Here is a 22,177-nt window from a genome sequence, read left to right on the forward strand (position 1 = left end):
TGGGGCGTGTACGCAAAAGCTCATATGACATCACGAACATCCATTGGCTGAAGTGATCGAACGAGGATGGGCTCTAGAGAAATTAGCCAATGAGAAGAGACTATCCACGACGCAAAGGGTGGAGTGAATGCAGGTGAGCCTATCAGATTTGGCAAACTATCTCGTAGCATTGCTAGATTGCTTCTTCTCCTGTTTTTCTTGTGATACATGTATCCCTTGTATTTTTCGCTTACTTTAAAAAAAGACCCCAAATTGTTAGTTATGTTGCACTGTTTCTTAACTGCATGCATTAATCTTATACTGAACCATACTGTAGAATTTTGTCTTGTCTTCTTCTTCAGTTCAGAAATTATACTTGTGAAATCAAACCAGTGAATCTCAGCCATTTCCACATGTTTATATATCTCAAAAACACTTATTCCATTGTTGTAATTTATGCTAGGCTGCTATATAGGGCCAGTTTAAAATATTTCCAAGTATTAATGTTTTTTGTTGTTTTTGCTTGTGAATTTTAATAGGCCGTACACTAATATTACTGTATATGTGTGAACTTATTTGTTGCAACTCATCAGTGAGATTCAAAAAAATTAAATTCTAAGTGCTTTACTATAAAGATCAAAAAGTTAACTAAAAAAAATCACTACATAATTAGAAAGAAAACAAAAACATTCAACATATTTTCCTCTAGTCTACAGGTTAAAGGCAAGAGAAAAAAAACAATTTATTAAAAGCAAATATTTCCAGTCACATCCACTTTCCATTAAATATCATACAATCATGCATAATATGTTTTAGCAATAATCATTTTCAAGCTGGTTATATGATATTATTATATTCTTATGATATGAAATTAAATTTAAACAGAAGAAACACTTTTTCTAAACCAGCTTTTAAAATCTTCTCAAACTAGTCGTATTTGGATTGAAAGAGTGCTAAACATTTCAGTATTCAGTATCAGTTGTCTTCTGTTAGTGCAGATAAATTGAGCTGTCATGACTATTACATGTTACTGAGCAGAAAAGCTTTGATCTTAACTATATGATCTTTTAGCAAGCATTAAAATACATATTTGGTAGATTCTCTCAGTAGTATGATGCTTCTTCTTCTTCGCTGTATCCAGCTTGAACAGCCTCATGAATACTCTTGATTTGCTCTGGAGGAGCAGCGGGCAAAATGGCAAGTAGCTCTCGATCGATCCTTTCAAGTCTTGCAGTGCTCTTCCTGTCAAACTCCTCTTTATTCTCCAGGACAAGCCTTAAGATGCCTTTTTGTGCCTCATCACAGGAGTTCTGGAGCTCTTGTCGCTCATGCTCGAATTCTGGCCTACTTTTATCCATGGCCATCAGTTTGCCCAGTGAACTGACATGGTCCATCAGGTACTTGTTGGAAACATCTGTGTATGTTCCAGAGATCATATGGACCAGACCAGCAATGTTACAGGCTTGGAAGGCTTGAATGTACAGCAGATCTTTTGAGAAGAGCTTTGCATTGTAGGAGAGGGCTTGTGTTTTCTCTGATGTTGAGACAAAGTTTTTGAGAGTTTTGCTCAGGCTGGTTTTTACAATGTTGGAAACCATCTGAAAGAAGCGAACCATCTTCTCCCACTGCTCTTTCACTCTCCCCATGGCATCCATTCCTTTGACCAGCATCTCTGTTGTGGTTTTGAAGTCAATCTCTTTCAGTTCACAGTTTCTCATAGTGACCAGGATATCAGTTAGTTCCTTCTGGTTCTTCTCTAGGTTCTCCACACACTTCTCATAGGTCTCTCTAGTCTTGTTCATCTGAGCTCGGGTCTGCTCTATGGTGAATCGTGAATTCTCTGTGGCCTTCTGTGAAGCACTTGTGTTCTCTGACTTGTTTGCTTCTTTTTGCATCATTGGTAGTTTTGGAGAAATGGCTGGAGAATTTGTGATGTCTTTGCTTTTGCAATCAAAAACACGGGCCAACTCGACTAATTCCAAGACTTCATGAATTATCTTCTCACTTTCGTCTTTGTCACATTTGCCATCTGGTGCATATTTTTCCAGTTGCTTGCATATTTCCATTCCCTCTTTGCATAACTTTTTAGCATGTTTCTTTGCTGGGCAGTCAGGGATTTTCTTTAAATCATCATGGATTCTTACAAACTGTTTTGTTGTGAAATCCGTTTTTGTATTTTTGTGTTTCTGATCATACAGTTTTGTCCAGTCAATGTCATCATCCTCACTATACACATTCATTAGTTCCTGGATAATTTGCACACAATTTAAAATTTCAGCAGACTTACTATATACATTTATTTCAGCAACCACATCCCTTACACTTTCCTGATCTCTAATGTGGCTCCAAGTATCAGCCATCGTTGTTGTTGCAGAGCACATGATTCTCACTGGGTGAGTAACAACAGATGTAAGTCCAGTAACCAGACCTGTCATGCTCTGTGTTATCCCACCAACAAAATCCATGCCAACCATGTTCCATCCATCAGGGAGAGAATCCAGAGCTTTCTTGTAGCTCTCATGAGCCTCATCCATTTCCCTTTCCATGGCCTTCACTGCCTTCTCAGTCCTTTTTTTGGTTTCTTCAGCTGACTGCTGCCTCAGTTTGCCCTCTTCTAGTTTCTTCTTGATTGCTTCCATCTCTTCCCCATAGAAGTGCTCTGCATTCACACATGCTTCTAGCAGCTCCTGGATGATACTAATGACATCAGTGAAACGCTTTTCAGTTGCATCAGACAACCGCAGACATTCATCTGCAATGACTCTGATATTCTCCAGCTGATCAGGAAGATGTGCTGTGACAACTTCATCATCACCTTGGAACAGAATCTTCACAGCTGTCTTCATGTAATCTGGAACTTGGGCAGTATGGAGGCGAATTTGATCCATGCTCGTATGGGCCTCATTAAATGCCCACCAACCAGAGTTACACACTTGCATGAGACAAGTTCGAAAGGAATCAGGGTATTTGATGAATTTGTAGCCATCTTTAGGAGGATTTTTATTGATGGAGAAATCTGTTGAGGACGAGATGAAAACCAGCTCTCCCAGGATGGCGATAGACAGAGGTGCTGGAGTGAGATACTCTTCCCAGTTGGCATAGGGCTGCATCATAAGTTTGGTTTGGTTCCTCATGTCCTCAGCAGTGGTGAGACTTTGAGTTGTCTTTGACATTTTGGAATCCATGGCTTCTCTATTTCTGCTCAAAACAAAGACAAAATTGAAAAAAAAAATGTGTTTGTTAGTTTTTTTTTTTTTAGCAAGAAGTTAAACAACTGGTAGGGGGAAAAATGTGAAATAACCTCACACTTACTGCAATTAGTCTGTTTTCAGTAATCCTGAGGAGAAATCACATAATCACATTACATGAGTTCAAATATCTTTGCGATCATATTAATGACAATTTATTTCTGACTTTAATATGGGAAATTAATTTTGTCCAGAAATGGTGTCAGCGTATTCCAGCAGAACATTGACAGTTTGAAAACTAGATAATTTGCGTAATAGTGCGTCAGTCATCGGGGTCCAAGCACTAATGGCCTGGATGATTTGCAATCCAATTAAAATGTATCTTGTCTTCATGAATGGATCATTGAATCATTGACTCAAATGATTTGTTTAAAAACAGATTCATATCAAGTATGAAACATTGCACTGTTGCTGTGAGACACACAACAATTCTGCCCCGGCTTTGTTTGGAACTATTTTTGTTGGCTAATCAAAGCAAAAACAGGCAATATTGTGTCAAAAAATGTAACTCACTCAATATTAACTTGTTTGTTGAACTATTAAATCAGTATCACTTTTGTGGTAACGCTTATGCACTGATATAAAACAGCACTCTTGCTTGTGCGATACATAACTATATTAGCTCTTATAAATTTAAAAAATAAAAACTCATAGGGATATTTTTGCCCTCATAACTTGAATTATAGTGGTATTACTGGCTTCATCATGAATACTTTTGGACTCTCAAGTCATGTTTTTGTTAGTTTTTAAAATCAATGACATATCACAAAATAAGTATTTTATAACCAATAAATAAATAGATATGCATATTGGGTGTATTTATCTTTTCTGAGTGAGTGAGTGTGAATTCACCTTTAAAACAACTTATAGCCTATAGTCTATCTATATACCACGGGGCTAAACGCACACCTTAAGAAAAATGTACTTTTCACTACTCCCATATTATATGACTGCAGAAAATAATGTTTTAATAATGTTGTTCAAAACAATCGCTTTAGCAATGTTTGTTCTTTATTTTGATAGGCTAGGCCTACATAAAATAGGGTAATTCATATTTATTCAATAAATATACTGTCATTTTTATATGTTCATTTTAAAAATATAGAAACTATATTATTACTTATATAGGCTATTATTTTACCACAAATATGATCATTTAAAATATTCTTCCATTATTGAAAAACTGTTGCCTTGAACAAAATGAAAAACATTAACAAGACCTTTGTCTCAAAATATTTGCTTCATAAATCGACCCCATTTTAAAACACATTTATTTAATATCACATTAAGTATTAGATCAAATTAGAATCAACTTTGCTTTGCTGTCCATGATCATGTCAAGCATCAGCCAAATTTCCACGTGCATCATCAAAAGCAGTTGTTAAGAAAAGTGTTGAGATGAATTTTTGTGCCATCATGGTTTAAAAGAGAATAAAGTCATTTTTATTATTATTATGTATTATTATCCTTTTTATCATTCCTTTTAATCATACAAATACCTCATTAAAATATCTAAATTTATAAAACTTATCAGAGATCAGGTAATAGACACTTAGACACTTAAAGGGACAATATGTAAGATTTCTAGATTTAAAAACCCAAAACGATGTTATATATTTTGTGTACTTCTGTACTTATCCAAATGTTTCCAAGAATGTTTAAATCCAGTAATTGCATTTTTACTAGTAACAATTCAATTAGAGAGCTCTATAATTCAATTCTTACTAGTAACAATTCCAATTAGAGAGCTCTACAATTAGTCATATTTCCCTTTCGAAAGGGAACTTCAACTCTGCGCTGATCACGCTATGGGGAACGTCACTCGTGACTCGTGTTCGAAATGCCAAGAATCGCAACACTCCAATCCTATTGGCCGGCGACAGCCTATCACGTCAAACGGCGCGAACCGTGACGTATAATGGGAGCGCCTGGGGAAGCAGCCAACATCTTTTCGTCTTTTCGGGACTGTTTTTTGCTCGTGCCATTGTTTCACAAACTCCGGTAGGAAATTACTTCTTTTTTGTCTGCAAACGTTCAGGAGAATGTGTTCATCCGTGTCCCCTGGTTTGACACTTGATGTACACGTTTCTGGCGTTTTTCTGTCTGAGAGGAGCAAACGCATAGACGATGCTTGAGGGCGGCGTCTATGTGTGTTTGTCTATTATTCACTGCGAGCGTCTCTTCTGTTCGGACGCTCTGTTCTCGTTTGACACTCTTTCCGAGGGAAGAGGTGTCTGCATCTGTGTTTGTAGCCCCGTGTGTGCTATGACCGCTCCTCTGGCTGCTGGGTATGTGAGCCGCTGTGTTTTTGGGACGCGCTTTTCGGCAGGCTGCAGCTGCCGTGAGTGCGCGTTAAGAAAGGAGCCGCGCGGGCAGTTAGACGAACGGTTCCTTTCTGTCCATGAATATTGCGGCTCCCATAGACTTTCCATTCTCTCCTGATCTCCGCGTTTGAGATCGGGAGGGCATGGAAAACACCCCTGGCCGTTCAGATTTGGATCTGAGCCAGACAGACGGGAGGAGGAAGAAACAAGAGTAATGGGTGATCGATTGTAAACACTGTTGCATTTGTAATCGGTCCCCCAGCTATTTTAGGGCGATTTATATCTACCCTCTCTCCTCTTCTTCTTTCACCTCCCGTAAATATATATATATTTCTACTTGCTCAGGTGTTTTACAGTTAAGCTGTCGGCTGGCCTTTTTCTAAGGCCGCCTTCTGGCTTGATAGTGAAAGTGCTTTTAGGCTTTGTTCTACGAGCCGCAGGGAGGTAAGCTGGGTCCATATTTTTATGTTTATAAAAAGTGTGGACTTTGTTTCTCCTGTATAGCTTTCCTGAGCATGTAGTCAGTAAAGTTAGAGGGGGCTTTTTTGGGCAAAATAACTGTAGCATTAGGTTGGCTAGTTTCAAAACATGCAGGCCGCTTTTCGGCTGCTATTTTGTAGCCTCCTATGTTAGAGTAGCTTCTCAGCTAATACTTTGGTTTGAGTTGGCTCTCGTGCTTCAGTTATTTGTGTGCAGGACGGCTTATCGGCTGCCTGACACTGTTTGCTTGCAGTGCTTCATTTCTCCTCATATTTGTAGGTTTCTAGATGAAGCCCAAGCTTTGCTTGGCCCAATAGGCCTTAGCTAGCGGCTAGGCTAGAGCTAGGTTAGGTGTTTGTTTGTTTACATTGCCCTGTTATTTACTATCCCCTTGTGGTTGTATAGTTCCTAGTTCTGGCCTCCTCCTGAGGGAGTTGGTGGCCGTTTTTGCCCATATTCCCCTTCATACTTTTGTATGTAGGTGCTTTAGTCAGATCAACAGCTAAGGTTTAGGTTGCTATTAGCCTTCCTGGTGCTGTTTTTCTCAGGTGGCAGGCCCTTATCTCTGAGGAGATAAGTTGCACGTTACGCTAGGCCTCACTGTTCAGAACCCTTCATGCTTTGTTTTCAGTACAAATGTCAGATTTGTCCTGTGAAAAACATTTATCCTTGTAAGGATGGCATGTGTGTTCAAAGCATTTTTGCTTTGGTGTTCTTAGACTTTAGCCCTACATATTTATGTGAGCTTACTCTAGTGCTAGAGCACCTGTTAACACCTGTTTTTGTGATAGCAGGCTGTGTCTAGCCTCTGTCTATGAACGTGGTGTTTTGTTGTACTCCCCGGTTAGGGTTTGTGTTTCACTGAGTGCATCACCTGTTGGATTGCACACTCAGGGTGAGTGTAGAGAGTCCTATTCTGGTTAGAATAGTATCTCGACCTCCCCCAGTCAATCATGACCACAGCAGCTGTTTTACACTTGCTGTTAGATTGTTGGCTCTTTATTATAGCCTCTCTTTAATACAGCTTGTTTTGGGCGCTGTTGGTTTACGATCACTAGTTTGCTCACGTTTTTAGCACTGCCTCAGGCTTATGCTCACGTTATTTGAGGTGTTAGGCCTTATAGGCCTTCCTTGGACCGTGATAGCATATTTATATGTACATTGCCTGTTGGAATGTGTAGGCTTAAGCTCAGGTTGTGTAGCTAGTTCCCCACAGTTATCGTGTAGGATCTAGAACTGGTCCCCTTTGAGCATTGGCCCTGTTATGACCACAGGCTGGCGCCACATGGTGCTTAAAAGTAGTAGGCCTTACCAGGCCTCCTTTGTAGCCTCTGTGTTAGCCCAGCTGGGTTGGTTATATCTAGATTCTTTCCATGGTTGAGACATGTCTTATGACACATGCCACCATTGGCCACGCCCCCTCCGTACGAATAAGCCTTAGTTCAGGCTTTTCGTTGAGTTCTGTGGCGTAGTGTGTACTTCTCCTACCTATGGGTCTTTCGAGTACTGGCCTGTTGGCTGGCATTTGTCATAATGTGGCAGGTCTAGTAGATTTCTGCAAGCAGGTGATTGGTTGGTCTTCTCATTGGCTCCCCTATCAGCGGGCAGCGGAAGTGTATTTAAACTGGCTGGTTAGATGAAATGGCGTCACGAGTCACCGCCCCTTTCTTCCGGTCCCGTTAGTCAGTATTCAGGTATGTGGTGTGATGTTGACTGTTGTTTGTGGTAAATTGTAGCTAATGTTGGCTGATTTTTCAGAACGGCACGGTGGTTAATCCTGTCTCTGGCATTGGGTTGATGTTGCCCTCTGCAGGTATGTTGAAGTGTTTGTGTTGTGCATTTAAGAATTGACTTGTATTGTAGCGGCATCTTTTGTTTGTGTATAGTCTGAGGTTTGGGTGAGACTGATTCAAGCACGGCCAGTACGAGTGATCGCTTTACAGAACAAACGCGGGTTTATCTCCCCAACGTGCATATTGCCTTTAGATAGACTGGACGAGCCCTCAGCTTCTCAGCATGCATTGTCTGCCTGATTGTTCATTCTCTGGAGGTTACACTCATAAGGTATGTTTTTAACTTATTAGTTGGAGCGCCTTTTTGTATTCAAGCGGAATGTTTTTATTAACAGCTGTTCATTCCATCGATTGCAGATGCGTTAAGCACAGACTGGTTGCGTGTTTATGGACGTTTAGTTCCGTTGGTGGGCTGCGTGGGACTACCGTCCGGGGACGCTGCTGCTTTTATTCTGCTCTTGCTTGTGCTTTTGTTTTGATATTTTTGGTTTGCTTTCTGTTGTATTACGTTGTTTCATTCTTGTTTTGTGTGACTTGGTTTTGCCTTGTTTGGTTTATTTGTGTGTGAGATCAATCTGTGTGCGTGTGTGTGTGCGCGTGCGTGTGCGCGTGTCGGCTGGACCAATTGCATTATTGTGTAAACCAATGTCATGTTATGTTATGTTTTTGCTTTGTTTTTTTTGTATCGGTTTATTTAAGGATATGAGTGTTTTTCTTTTGTTGTTTATATTAGTGATTGTGAAATCTTGTTTAATGTGAATTTCTACTCCCTTTTCCATTTTTGTTTGTTATTTGTTATTATTTTTTTTACTTTATATTTACTTGGCATTATAATTTCAGTATCTATTAGCTAATTTGTGGATTACTGTCTGAAGTGGGAATTTACTTTTGTATTGTTTTTATGGAGTGACTGTTTATGCCAGTGCTATTGTACTCATTTCGGGTTTAGGGTATAACCTAATTCTGTTTGTTACAGGAGCTGAGTGCCTAAGGCAGGGGTGGATTTCTGGTGGCGGTCCTTCACGAGTGCTGTGGTGTGTGTGTGTGTGTGTGTTTATGCACAGGTGGAAGAGAGCAGTGACTTTGCTGTGGAGGCCTTGTTGTGCCCTTTATTCCCTGTTGTCACGCCTCGGCTCCTGCACCCTGAAACCCAGACATCCCTGATTATTCAGGTCGCTCTGATTTCATGTGGTTTAAACTAACTTTATATTTCTAGTTTTTTTTTTTTTTTTCCCATTCTCCTTAATTGGTTTAGTGATTGATTTTGCTGTGTTTGGGCTTTTGTAAAGTCTTTTATCCTTAATAAAATTTATACTTCATTTTTTTATATCCACGTCTCCTGCTTATTCCCTGTGAGCCAACCTGTGTTGCCTTAAAGGAAATTTTTTAGGGTTGTCCCTGGTAAGAGTCCAGGGTGGCGTAGTCGCTATTTGTTAATCTTCAATCCCTCCGGGTCCTGCCACAATAAGTTACCACTGGTTGTTGCCATGTGTTCATGGAGGTTGTAGGCCCTCATCAGGGCCTCCTTTCGGTTTGCATGTTGGCACAGCTTTGTGTGGGTTTTTTGTATGTCTCTTCACCATGGGTGAATCGTGATTGCACTAGCTGACGCCGCGTGTTTCATGAGTCGTAGGCTTTCACAGGCCTCCTTTGCTATCACGCTGGAGTTTGGCTTTGTCCTAAAACACTGCCACGAGCTGATGCCACGTGTCTGCTGAGGTTGTAGGCCCATGGGCCTTCTTTAGCGCATGATGGCGTACGCTGTACTCCTCTTGCTTAAAGAGTAGGAAGGTGCTTTTACAGAGTACACTGCTCGTTGGATTGTGTTGGATGGGCCGTTTTCGTGGGCACTCACAGCTTCTCAATTACTTGGTGGTCATGCTTCCAGCATGCTATGTTTCAGGTGTTTGGCCTTATGGGCCATCCCGGAATATCGCCTCATTTGTTGAGTTTCTGTGGAATGCTTAGTTCATTATTAAGAACTCCAGTTATGTTGTAGGCCCTTTTGTTCCGGCCTCCATGACTATGTGCCCACAGTACGGTCTGTCTGTTAGGTTGAGCTTCGTACTTCCCTTTGGGTTGACTGTGTAATTGTGCTTAGCTCCCTAAGCTGGTCATTGGTTGTAGACTTCTGTGGAGTCTCCTGTTCAGACTGGCCCCAGGCTGGTTTGTGCTCCCCCTGTACCAGGGTTTTTCTAGCGCAAAGCCTCCTCAGTGCTTTATCAGCCACTGAGTAGATCCTAGGAAGAGCAGATTTTACTCCCCTCATTACGAGGGTTTATAGCGTTTAGCTGAGTTCTGCTCTCCGGGATGCCCATCTCTTAATGGCCGCTAGCTGACGCTGCATGTAACTGGTAGGCCCGCGGGGCCTCCTTTTTGGAACATGCTGGCATGTACCTTTTGTGTTTCTTTTGATAAGAAACAGTGAAAGGGATTTTGTCGCTGGCTGGCCAGGGCTCCGGCTGACTCTTTAACCTCCTCCGTAGTCGGTTTGTTCTGCCTGGAGCTTGATAACACTGCCACGAGCTGATGCCACGTGTCTGCTGAGGTTATAGGCCCATGGGGCCGCCTTTAGCGCATGATGGCGTACGCTGTACTCCTCTTGCTTAAAGAGTAAAAAGGTGCTTTTACCGAGTAGACTGCTCGTTGGATTGTGTTGGACGGGCTGTTCCGTGGGCACTCACAGCTACCTAATCATTTGGTTGTTCATGCGCTTAGCATTCTATGTTTTCAGTCGAATGGCCTTATGGGCCATCCTGAATACCACCTTATGGATTGGGTTCTTGTTGTGATATTAGTTCGTTTACAAGAACTTTAGTTATGTTGTAGGCCCCTTCTGGTCGGCCTCCATGGCTATGTGCCTACAGTACGGTCTGTCTGTTAGGTTGAGCTTCGTACTTCCCTTTGGGTTGACTGTGTAATTGTGCTTAGCTCCCTAAGCTGGTCATTGGTTGTAGACTTCTGTGAAGTCTCCCGTTCAGACTGGCTCCAGGCTGGTTTGTGCTCCCCTGTACCAGGGTTTTTTTTTCTAGCGCACAGCCTCCTCAGCGCCTTTATCAGAAGCTGAGTAGATCCTATGATGAGTGGTTGTACTCCCCTCATACGAGGGTTTTTAGCGCTCAGCTGAGTTTCACTCTCCAGGATGCCCATCTCTGCGTGTGGGTTTGAGTTGCTTACTGCCTTTTGCAGTCGCTCTTTCCCGCTCTCCTCTGTGGAGTTTGCGCTTGGAGATTCTGTGTATCAGACAAGGTTGGCCAGGCTAGGTTTGGCTTTCGCTAGATTAGTAGGCCTCCTTGGTGGCGTTGGGGGTGATTTTGTTTTCCCCCCCTTAGTGACTGGCCAGGATTCCTTTGGACTCTTGCGTGGCGTGGGTATATCGTTCCCCATAGCGTGATCAGCGCAGAGTTGAAGTTCCCTTTCGAAAGGAAACGTCTCAGGTTACGCATGTAACCATGGTTCCCTGAGAACAGGGAACGAGACTCTGCGCTTTCCTGCCATGCTTCAGGATGCCTGCTGAACAGTCCCTCAAAGACGAAAAGATGTTGGCTGCTTCCCCAGGCGCTCCCTTTATACGTCACGGTTTGCGCCGTTTGACGTGATAGGCTGTTGCCGGCCAATAGGATTGGAGTGTTGTGATTCTTGGCATTTCGAACACGAGTCACCAGTGACGTTCCCCATAGCGTGATCAGCGCAGAGTCTCGTTCCCTGTTCTCAGGGAACCATGGTTACATGCGTAACCTGAGACAATCTCCACTGACTTCCATTCATTTTTAAATTCAGAGCTCTACAATTGAATTGTTACTATAGAGAATTCCAATTAGACAGCTCTCTAATTCAATTCTTACTAACAAATGAATTAGAGATCTCTATAATAATTGTTAGGCCTAGTAAGAATGCAATTTCAGAGCTCTCTAATCATAATTGTTACTAGTAAGAATTGAACTGTAGAGCTCTCTAATTCATTTCTTACTAGTAAAAATGCAATACGAAATGTAACATTTTAAACTAAACGGCTTGCCACACCGATAATGTATTTCTAACTGGCAAAATGCCATGACATCCAATCAAATTACCTCATCTTTTGCATTCAAAACTGACAGCAGATAGGCTGTGTGCAGAGTGTGCTGCCTTAGTAAATTGCGCTACATTACTGCAGTTTTTGACAATATACTTTTGTAAAAGTGGGGATTTAGTACTTACTAGCATGAAGAACAAATATAGACATAGAGAGTGGATTGAGATCTATTTAAGTCTCAACATATCTTCGTTGAATGGAAACATCTGTTAATGTTTAATGATCAGTTATGTTTGACTTTTGAAAGAGTTTCTGTTATTTGGAAGTTTTGATCATTACTATTATGCAGAAGAGTTAAACTTTGGTTGTTGATAACTACATGTACTATAATATTATATATTATAAAGTCATTGTTCAATGAGCAATAGCTTTGCTAATACCAGTGCAGGAACAAGTTTTTTTTTTTTTTTTTTTTTTTTTTTTTTATGTACTGTACAGCATACAGTCTTTTAACTGCACAACATGATTCAAAGTAAAATACAAACAGGTAATTTCCATTCACCCTAAATCACACACACTCTCTAATTTAATTCTTTAGTAAAAATGCAATTACGACGAGTAACACTGTGAACAATTTAAGCAAAAACGGCTTGCCATACTTCCCATGCCTATGCTCTTGCTGATAATGCAGTGCTAACTGCTTAGACTACTTTTGTTGTCATGGAGAGAAAGGCTACTGGATAAATTACATCAGGAATTATTAAATGATATCTGGATGCATTCATATATGGTAAAAGGTCACCTGTGATTTTAATTGAATCATGCTGCAAAATGAATCAACTGGAGATAATGTTCAATAAAGACTGCTCATCTGATTTAATTTATTATTATATAATGTATTATTGTTCTTAACTCTTTTCTTTTCAAAATGTTTTATTGAACATTAAACTCCAGTTGGTTCGTTTTGCAACATGATTCAATTGAAATGAAATCACAGCACTACATGGCATTCTGGAGACCTTTAGAATGCATCCAGATATTATTTAATACTCCCTGAAATAATTCATCCAGTAGCTTTTCTCTCCGTGACAACAAAATCAGACCACTGTTAGCAGTTAGCAAAGGCCCGGGTATACTTCAGCAACATCCTGTCACGATCACATCTGTTCCTGTCACATCCCGGACTACATTTCCCATGATCCTCCATTGCTTATCACCTGCACTCACTTCACAATCACTCCACACTAATCACCACACCCAGCTGCCACACATTACTTGGACTATAAAAGACTCATACACACACCACCTCACCGCAAAGTCTTGTTGCCTCTGTGTACAATTCCAAGCGTTTATATCTTGTCTGCCTGTCTGTTTTCCGTCTACGATCCTATGCCGCCTGTCCTGACCTTTGCTTCGTATACTGACCTGTGATTGATATCCGCCAGCCCTGACCCTCTGCTTGTTCCTGACTATGATTCTGCCTGTTCCTTGCTGTGCCTGTTTGCTGTTATCTGACCCCTGCCTGTACGACCACGCTCACCTTTTAATAAAGCTGCATTTGGATCTTACCTTGGGTCCCGCTCCGTTACAGAAGACTTCGCCACATCAAGATCCAGCAGCTTTTCTGAGCATGTCCAGCCTCAGCATGGATCCAGCACGGTGTCTCGTCAGCCTGCGTCAAGGTGATTGTACCCTCGAGGTACATATTCAGAAATTTTTGGATATTGCCTACCTATCTGATCTGCCGGACTGTGCCCTCATGGACCTTTTTTGTTATGGATTAAATGAACCATTAAAGGACTATTTGCTTACCAATGGTCCCCGAAGGTCGTTCGTGGAATTCCTGGACTTTGCCCTGTTAACTGATGGTTCACATTTGTAACCCGATCTGGCGAAATGAGTCGGAAGTCGCAACGTTCTATTTTAAGATATGGGCCAATAATGTGGAAAAACAATGAGAAAATCGATTTTTTTTTTTTTTTTTTTTTTTTTTTTTAAGCTAATTTCAAAGAACAGACTTTCAAAAATAATCTCCCAAAGTTTTGTAGTCCAGATAATTGAGTAAAGGTATTTAAATGGCTATTAAATTTGACATGGTTTTACTAAATTCGAACTTGAATTAATTAAAAATGAACTTCTCAACTCCTCTCATCACTTATGAGCATTTCCCGGTATCCCCTGAAACGTCATTATCTCTGCTCTACAAATATGGTGTTAAACGTTGTATAGAACCAATCAAACAGCTAAGAAATGTAAACACAATGACCTAAACGCTGATTTTTAACAATGGGAAGCCCCGTTTCGACTGACAGGCACGCGATCGGTCCAGCCATCCTCCTGTCAGACTAGCGCGCCTTATAAAATAAAACTCCCATTTGCGTGTCTCTCTTTAAAAGCCAATAAAAATTTAATCCATATAGGTAGCACGAAAATTCTTTTTGCATACAAACCCAGAGACTTTAAGCTTTCATATCAAGCCTCCAACATGCTTCTGTTGCGTTGTTTTCACCCTCTAATGAGTCTGAGTAATATGCGATTACAACAAAAACAGCACAGCCGCTAACTGAATACAAGTATGTATATTTCACGTGCTCATAACTTCATGAAAAATGCACAGATCATATAAATGGCACATCAATATTTAAAGCAGACTCTCAAGATTAAAATGAATCCAAAATCAATATAATATATTGCGTTGATCACAAGATATTACTCACGGAATGATTTACATACTTGGCTAAAAACATGTCTCTCATCTCTCCAGGATGCAGTGTGTATCCAATGTTCCCGGACCCATCCATGTTCGTTTTCCAACGTGGAATAAGACAAAACAGATATCATTTTAAAGCTTAGAATCTCATCTTTTTAATGCTTCTAACCATTTTGAAAACTCTGAGAAGCACCTCTAAACCGGAGTTTACCGCCCGTTGGCGCCACCTGGCTGCGGAAAAAATGAACAACAATTTTTCAAAGTATTCTTTATGCTATCGCCACGAAATTTTAACCAGATGCAGCTCACATATAGGAGAGTATCACCAAAAAATATTTTTTTTAGCGATCTTATTGTGAGTTATTCCATGTCAAATAAAAAAAAAAAGAAATTATTAAAAAAAAAAAAGTATATATATTTTTGTCTTTTCTCAGCTGCTTCTCAGCAAGAAAATGTCCTAATGTAATTTATATTTTCTTAAAATTTTAAATGTTTTCTATCAAATGATACCTACCTTTTGACTCTCCTTGCTACAGTTTTGGAGTTATGAGTCTTTACTTTTGTGTGTGTCGCTCAGGAAAAACAAAAAACAAAAAAAAAAAAACCTCTAAAAAAGCCTTCAGGTCTTAAAGTGTTAATTCAAATAAATACTTTCAAATAATTTGAGCTTCAGCCTGGTTTAGCATTTATATATATAAAAATGTCTTTGGTCAAATTAAGCGGTGAAATAAATAGTTTATCCCTTTTAATGCAATGGATTTTGAAAGATATCAACAAAAAAACGGGCAAAAAACTTTAACACTCTGAGGTCTAAAAACGCGCCGGCGCGTTTTGCAGGTTTTTTTTCACATTGCAGCAAAACAGACTTAAAATACTCCGTCATTTTTTGTCATAGAAACATAAGTAATACATCAATTGAAACTATAGAATATCTCCTTTTATTTGTATACACTCAGAGTAAAAACAAAATGTTGTGCTTTTTGTAAAATAAAGAAAACTAACATGATGCGTGATCTCTCATCTCCCTCTGAACGAAGTCCAATCTGATAGTTCTCAGAAAATGAAGTGTAACTTAGTGAATACTAATCACAAAAAATTCATACTTATGTCTAACAAAACGTTGAAATGTCAGGTTTTAAATCGTGCAAGTCAAATCGAAAACAAACATTCTGTGTTTATGTAATCTGTATGAAACGAGAGCCATGTCAGAAGTCCGTGATTCAGCTCATTACCCACTAATGCGGCCACACCCACGGAGCCAGCGCTATTCACAGGCAAATTCAGAGACAACACATGCATTCATCATCTCAATCGTGTATTTATTGCCTTGAAAATTGTTTATCTGGATGAAAAAGCCATGGTTAGCGATCTCTGGAAGACATTCAGTAAATTCCTGTTTGTTTTCTTCTATTGATAAGTTTTAAGTGAGTTTTTGTTTCTTTAGCGCCCTCCGGCTGTAGTATGAATTGGTAAACACCATTCATGGAATATCGTCTTCTTCTTAGGTGAATTTGTGGACTAAAATGCACAGAGCGCCCTCCGGCTGCAGTATGAATTGCAAACACCAGCGCTCATAGAGATAACAATGAATATTAAATAAAAAATAACTCCTCTGTATAGAAAATTGACATAAACATATGAGAATCCTATATTTCTCCAAATGTGCATGCTTTTAAACTAAAAGCCTATATTCAGACTCTTTGCATCACAGAAATACATTATATTTTAAAGTATAATATAAAACCATTATTTTATATTGTAATAAAATTTTTCTGTATGTTTCATATACCATGATGAGCTTGAGACATCACAGAAGTTTTTTTTCACAGCCTACCTGACTGAAATGCCTCATTAATATGCAAGTCTTTTCAGGTCATTACTATTCAATTCTTTTGTCTTCACAGGTGAGAATGAGCCATTATTCATGGAGATTCACGCCTCCTCGCATACCGTGTTTCTTGGCAAAAAGTGTCTTACAAAAACTAAATCAGTATATTGTTATAAATGAAAGAGTAGTCAGCATAATTTTTACATAATTTTGAAGCAAAAACTCTAGTCTACAACCTTCAATACCCAAAAGTCTTGTGAACACAGATTTAATATACTTTTATTGGCCTTATATCAGTGACTTAAGTTTTTTGTTTTTTCAGTAACCACGCATAAACGTTATTCCTTCAAAAACACAAACATGTACACACATGTTCCTCACATATTATGGTAGCCTAGTTTGTGCTGAATACAGTGTAATGACACTTGTGTCATTAATATGTTTATGAACAACTGAAAAAAGCACAAATGTCAGGGCATGTCAAAACTTCTCCAGGCCCCAAATCAGCCTCAGACTCCAGAGGGGTCTCCAGAAAAGCAATTTTCTCAGGTTTTCAATTTGAAAAAGAGGGCAGACGACCATAATTCAAATGGGTATATCTTTAAAACCATTCAAGGTATGACTTTGACTAGGATATCATTTTAAAGCTTATTGTCTCATCTTTCCATTGATCCCAAAATCTCAATTTTGAAATTTGGGTCACTGTGACTCATTTTGCTGGATCAGGTCACATTTTACTGTGGGTGTCGCTGAGGATTCCGACACCATGGTAAATCACGTAATAGCCGCCGCGCCAAGGAACACGCACGAAATGGCGGCTACCATCACAACAGCAACAGTTCATGCCTTCGCTAATCGCCCAGAGCCACGTCACATCTCCGCTGATCGCCCAGAGCAACGTCACGCCTTCGCTGATCGCCCAGAGCAATGTCACGTCGCCGCTGATCGCCCAGAGCCACGTCACGTCTCTAGATCAGTCAGGGAGCGGAGAGGACTACGTTCCAGTGTGGCTGATCCTCCGCTGACTTCAGCTCGAGCGGCTGGCATTCCGAAGCATCTGCCGGTCGCTTTGCTCTCAAGTCCGCCGGGCGCTTCGCTCTCAAGCCTGCCGGGCGCTTCGCTCTCAAGCCTGCCGGGCGCTTCGCTCTCAAGCCTGCCGGGCGCTTCGCTCTCAAGCCTGCCGGGCGCTTCGCTCTCAAGCCTGCCGGGCGCTTCGCTCTCAAGCCTGCCGGGCGCTTCGCACTCAAGCGCCCTGGAAGTGATGGACAAGATGGCTGCTTTGCCAGTGCCCACGGGCAAGATGGCCACCCCTTCGGTGCCCACGGAGGTAGGGGACGTTCCAGCCATTGAGTCCGCTCCAGAACCCGCTTCAGCCAGTGAGTCTGCTCCAGAACCCGCTCCAACCGGTGAACCATCGCCTCACTCTCGGAAGAGGAGGAGGAGGAGGAGGAAGAAGCCTTCTTCCATTCATCTAGGCTCGGAAGCCTTTCAAGAGGCCCCTGGGGGTCCGGAGACCACTCCAGAGGTCTATCCTACTCCGCCCAGGCGCCTCGCACTGCCAGCGCCGCCCAAGCTTCTAGCCCTGCCAGTGTCGCCTAAGCTACTTGATCTGCCAGCACCGCCCAAGCTTCTAGCCCTGCCAGTGCCGCCCAAGCTCCTTGCTCTGCCAGCGCCACTCAGGCGTCTTGCCCTGCCAGCATTGCCCAAATGCCTGGCCCTGCCGGCGCCACCCAAACCCCTTGCCCACGAACCCACTACGTACCCCGTTGAAATCCCCAAGAACATTTTGGGGGTGGGGAGCTTCTGGGTGGGGACCATGCCCGGCCACCTTTGGACTGCAACTTATTATGGCCATTAATGGACTCTGACCCGCCGTGGTCATCTATGGACTCTAACCTGCCGTGGTTGCCTAAACCACCTGACCTGCCGTGGCCACCTGAACCACCTGACCCGCCGTGGCCGCCTGAACCACCTGACCCACCGTGGCCGCCCGAGGCTCCTGACCCTCCATGGCTGCCCGGGTTCCTGGATCTGCATTGGGGACCTCGTTCCTGTCGACATGCCAGTCTCCAATGCACCCACCCCCCCTCCCTAGCTGCTCCTTTTACGCCGCGAGGACGCGCCTTCCGGGAGGGGGGCGTTATGTCACGATCACGTCTGTTCCTGTCACATCCCGGACTACATTTCCCATGATCCTCCATTGCTTATCACCTGCACTCACTTCACAATCACTCCACACTAATCACCACACCCAGCTGCCACACATTACTTGGACTATAAAAGACTCATACACACACCACCTCACCGCAAAGTCTTGTTGCCTCTATGTACAATTCCAAGCGTTTATATCTTGTCTGCCTGTCTGTTTTCCGTCTACGATCCTGTGCCGCCTGTCCTGACCTTTGCTTTGTATACTGACCTGTGATTGATATCCGCCAGCCCTGACCCTCTGCTTGTTCCTGACTACAATTCTGCCTGTTCCTTGCTGTACCTGTTTGCTGTTATCTGACCCCTGCCTGTACGACCACGCTCACCTTTTAATAAATTTGCATTTGGATCTTACCTTGGGTCCCGCTCCGTTACACATCCATTCACAAAAGTAATAGTGAATCTGACTGATTATTAGCTCTGGCAAGAAAAATGCAATCTACACACAGAGATCCATCAGAAATGCAATGCAGTAGCTGTTTAGATTGATAGATTAGATTGAAGGTTTTAAAACTTGCATTTCCAAGCATGCGTGCATTTCAAAATTAGTTTTGGTCTGATTTGTTGCTCTTTCTTTAAATATATTCAGGCTATTTAAACACTCAAAAATATAGTTATAATATATAAGGTATACAAAATATATAGCTAATAGCTATAAGGTTATAATTATTTGAATGACAACCGCTTTTGCTTAAAGCTGTACTCCAACTTAACTGCTCTCATTTTAAAATGGCAAAATAACCCTTACCTGTTGAAATGCCAGATGCTTCAAGTTCAGGTCTGTTAATGGTCTGATGGAATAGCTGAAGCCGTATGCTTTATATAGGCGACAAAGATGCTGCAGCGTGGATCTGTTCCAACAGAACTGTGTACTTTTGCTTTCACAAAGGACAGTCCGTTGGGAAAACTGGGGATTTCAGTGATTGTGGTTTCAGATTCAGTTTTACATACCGAGATTAAATTGGCTTTATCATTAAAGTGGGTCTTATCATTAAAGTGGAACTAATATTCCAGTTTATCAACACTTAAACTACTTATTCATGTTGGGCAAATTGTGAAAGATAGACTATTTGTGATAGTTTCTGTCAAATATTCATCCTCGAAAAACTTAAACAGATAATTAAAGATATCATAATGGCACAAAAACAGTTTTTAACTGTTTTAAAATGTACAAGAGAACATACTGTAGTACTACCCAATGTGTTTTAATTTGCCTTCATTTGTCGCAATCCACAGATGCTATAGGGCAAGCGCCTTCTACAGAGTACAAAATGAAGACAATAAGTGCCCAATATTACAAATAATGATATTGATATTAATGATTGTGGCAAGCAGGGTGGGTCCGAGAGCCGCGGGAATGGATCAAGTCTCATGCGGTACTTCGGAAGGAGAAAAGGAGGAGTGACGACAGTGATAGACGAAAGAGGACCAGGCCTGAGGCCTGTTGCATGAAGCTAGTTGAGCAAACTCTGCGTTTCAGAGTAGGTTTAGAGTTGACAAATCCCTATAAATCCAACCTGGGGCCATACCATGATGGTAGTTGTACAAACTAAGGGTTACAGGATTAGTTTCGAATTGACAAAACCAATCCAATCCAATCAGGCTTTGTTGGTACCATGACGCTGATCAACAACTTTCTCTATCAACTCAGGCTTTTATGAATTTAGGTGTGACATCAGTAGTGATCAGCCAATCACATGCTGTACAGAACAGTGAAACTACGATTAGACTATAAAGCAGCACGATTCTCTTCTGCAGAATATTATAGATTGAAAAATATTGAGAATTTAAACAAATTTACACAGCAAGAAGAAAATAGTCTATGAAAGAGGACAACTAAGAGAAAAAAATCTTGCTATATCAGTGCAAGTAAAAGTTGTGAAGTTAGGTTTATATAGTTGATAATATAGAGAGAATTTAACATTCATATATATATATATATATATATATATATATATATATATATATATACAGCTATGGAAAAAATTAAGAGACCACTTAACATTGATTTCTGAACTTGGAGTGGTCTCTTAATTTTTTCCATAGCTGTATATATATATAAACATTTAAATATATTAATTTAAACAAAGTGCTTAATAATAATTGATAAACTAAAATTGTAAATGTGAAATGGATTAAGAGTATATTAATTACATAAATATCTAAAGACAAAATTATTATTATAAAGAAGCATTGCTAAAAGCCAGACAATATTGTCTTTAAAAATCATTTGCTATGTAACGACCTTTAATTTGGAGTAAAAAAAAGGGGAGTGACTTTATTGCATCACACATGTGTCACTTTGCTCACAGCTGATTGGTCTAATTTCGGTTTGAGATCTCTTACCTGAAACATAACCTGCCCTGGAGCAGTTATCCATGGAGCTTAAGTTACTATGGCGATGAACTACTAAAAGCCAAACCACATTTATGGTGCCTAAAACCCAGAGTTTGTGCAAACTAAACTGAAACATACCTGGCTTGCTAACTAAACCGGCTTCATGGTATAGGCCCCTGGTTTAGATCAGGTTCAACGGGCTCACAACGCTCAGTATAAACTGTGACTTATGGCATCAAAGAACCGCAAGAGTTATTCGAGGGCAGTCGGCTGAGTGATCTGGTGCAGCTTCTCCAACGGCCGCACAAGCTCTGATGACAACACAGCTGTTCGCGATTGGCCAGATTCACAGCATGACAATGATCACGTGTTTTTCTTCTGACACATTCAGTTCCACTAATCAGTTCCACAAATCAGTAAAAACTCTTTTCATGTAGTCACAATGTTATATTGTGTCATGTTTATCAAAAAAAAAAAAAATGATAAAAATGTAGACCCCACAACAACATTTAAATTAGTAGGCCTATAGGCTTATGCTGAACTTTATTCTTGTACAGACGCTGTATTAAGCAGTTTAATAAAGTATTGTGTGTAAAGGTCTCTGAAACATCTTATCTGTATTGTATGAACACACCTGTTGTCAGTTTGATTCACTTCTCGTGAGAGTTCCGGCACAATTCACTTCTCTGTTGAAGATTAAGAGATCATTATGACAAATATCATACATGAAATGCTATTACATCAAAAGTTTGAAAAGGCAGCTGAAAAAACATCTAACTATCAATGCAAGTGAATCAAACAAATAGGCCTTATAATTTAGGCCTATATGGTTTCACAAAGAGCTTAATAGAATACTAATAGAACAGAACAGATTCAACTGTTTAAAAGCGTAGGCCTATATATTCAAGCTTGCATTTAGGCCTATTTATATTAATTTAATAACAAAGTTTAATATTAATTGTAAATTAATAATAGAATAGCCTATTTTGAATTAGGCATTGTTACATAATATCAGGGCATTATTAATAGCCTTTTGTTTTCAATGAAATATTCAGTTGAAAATATACAATTAATTTCAACACTGGCATCCATATCTATAATTTTTTTCTGAAATAGCCAAATTAATAGGCTACTGTTTTTGTATAGGCCTAATGGAAGTTTTTGGCCAAATCCCATCCACTGGGAGTCTACTACAACTTTTAGAATGTGAAATTCCCTTACCAACATACAATTAGCTAAAATCTACTTAATAGCG

The 22,177-nt window shown here is 40.6% G+C and overlaps 1 protein-coding gene across 2 annotated transcripts; it reads right to left on the reverse strand.

Annotated features, from left to right (window-relative positions):
- Window positions 1–715: 715 nt before the first annotated feature.
- LOC125244080 lies at window positions 716–20,390 on the reverse strand. Of its 2 annotated transcripts, XM_048154026.1 has the most exons (3): window positions 19,334–20,390; window positions 3,292–3,316; window positions 716–3,177 (listed from the first exon to the last, which is right to left on the reverse strand). In XM_048154026.1, the coding sequence occupies exon 3, from the start codon at window positions 3,162–3,164 to the stop codon at window positions 1,083–1,085; it is 2,082 nt and encodes a 693-aa protein (XP_048009983.1). In that variant the 5' UTR covers window positions 3,165–3,177; window positions 3,292–3,316; window positions 19,334–20,390; the 3' UTR covers window positions 716–1,082. The 2 variants fall into 2 exon arrangements, with proteins under 2 accessions (XP_048009983.1, XP_048009984.1); XM_048154027.1 differs by lacking the exon at window positions 19,334–20,390 and having other exon boundaries at window positions 3,292–3,632.
- Between the last annotated feature and the right edge of the window lie 1,787 nt (window positions 20,391–22,177).

This window comes from Megalobrama amblycephala, linkage group LG13 (genome assembly GCF_018812025.1).
Source record: "Megalobrama amblycephala isolate DHTTF-2021 linkage group LG13, ASM1881202v1, whole genome shotgun sequence".
NCBI classification, from domain to species: Eukaryota; Metazoa; Chordata; class Actinopteri; order Cypriniformes; family Xenocyprididae; genus Megalobrama; species Megalobrama amblycephala.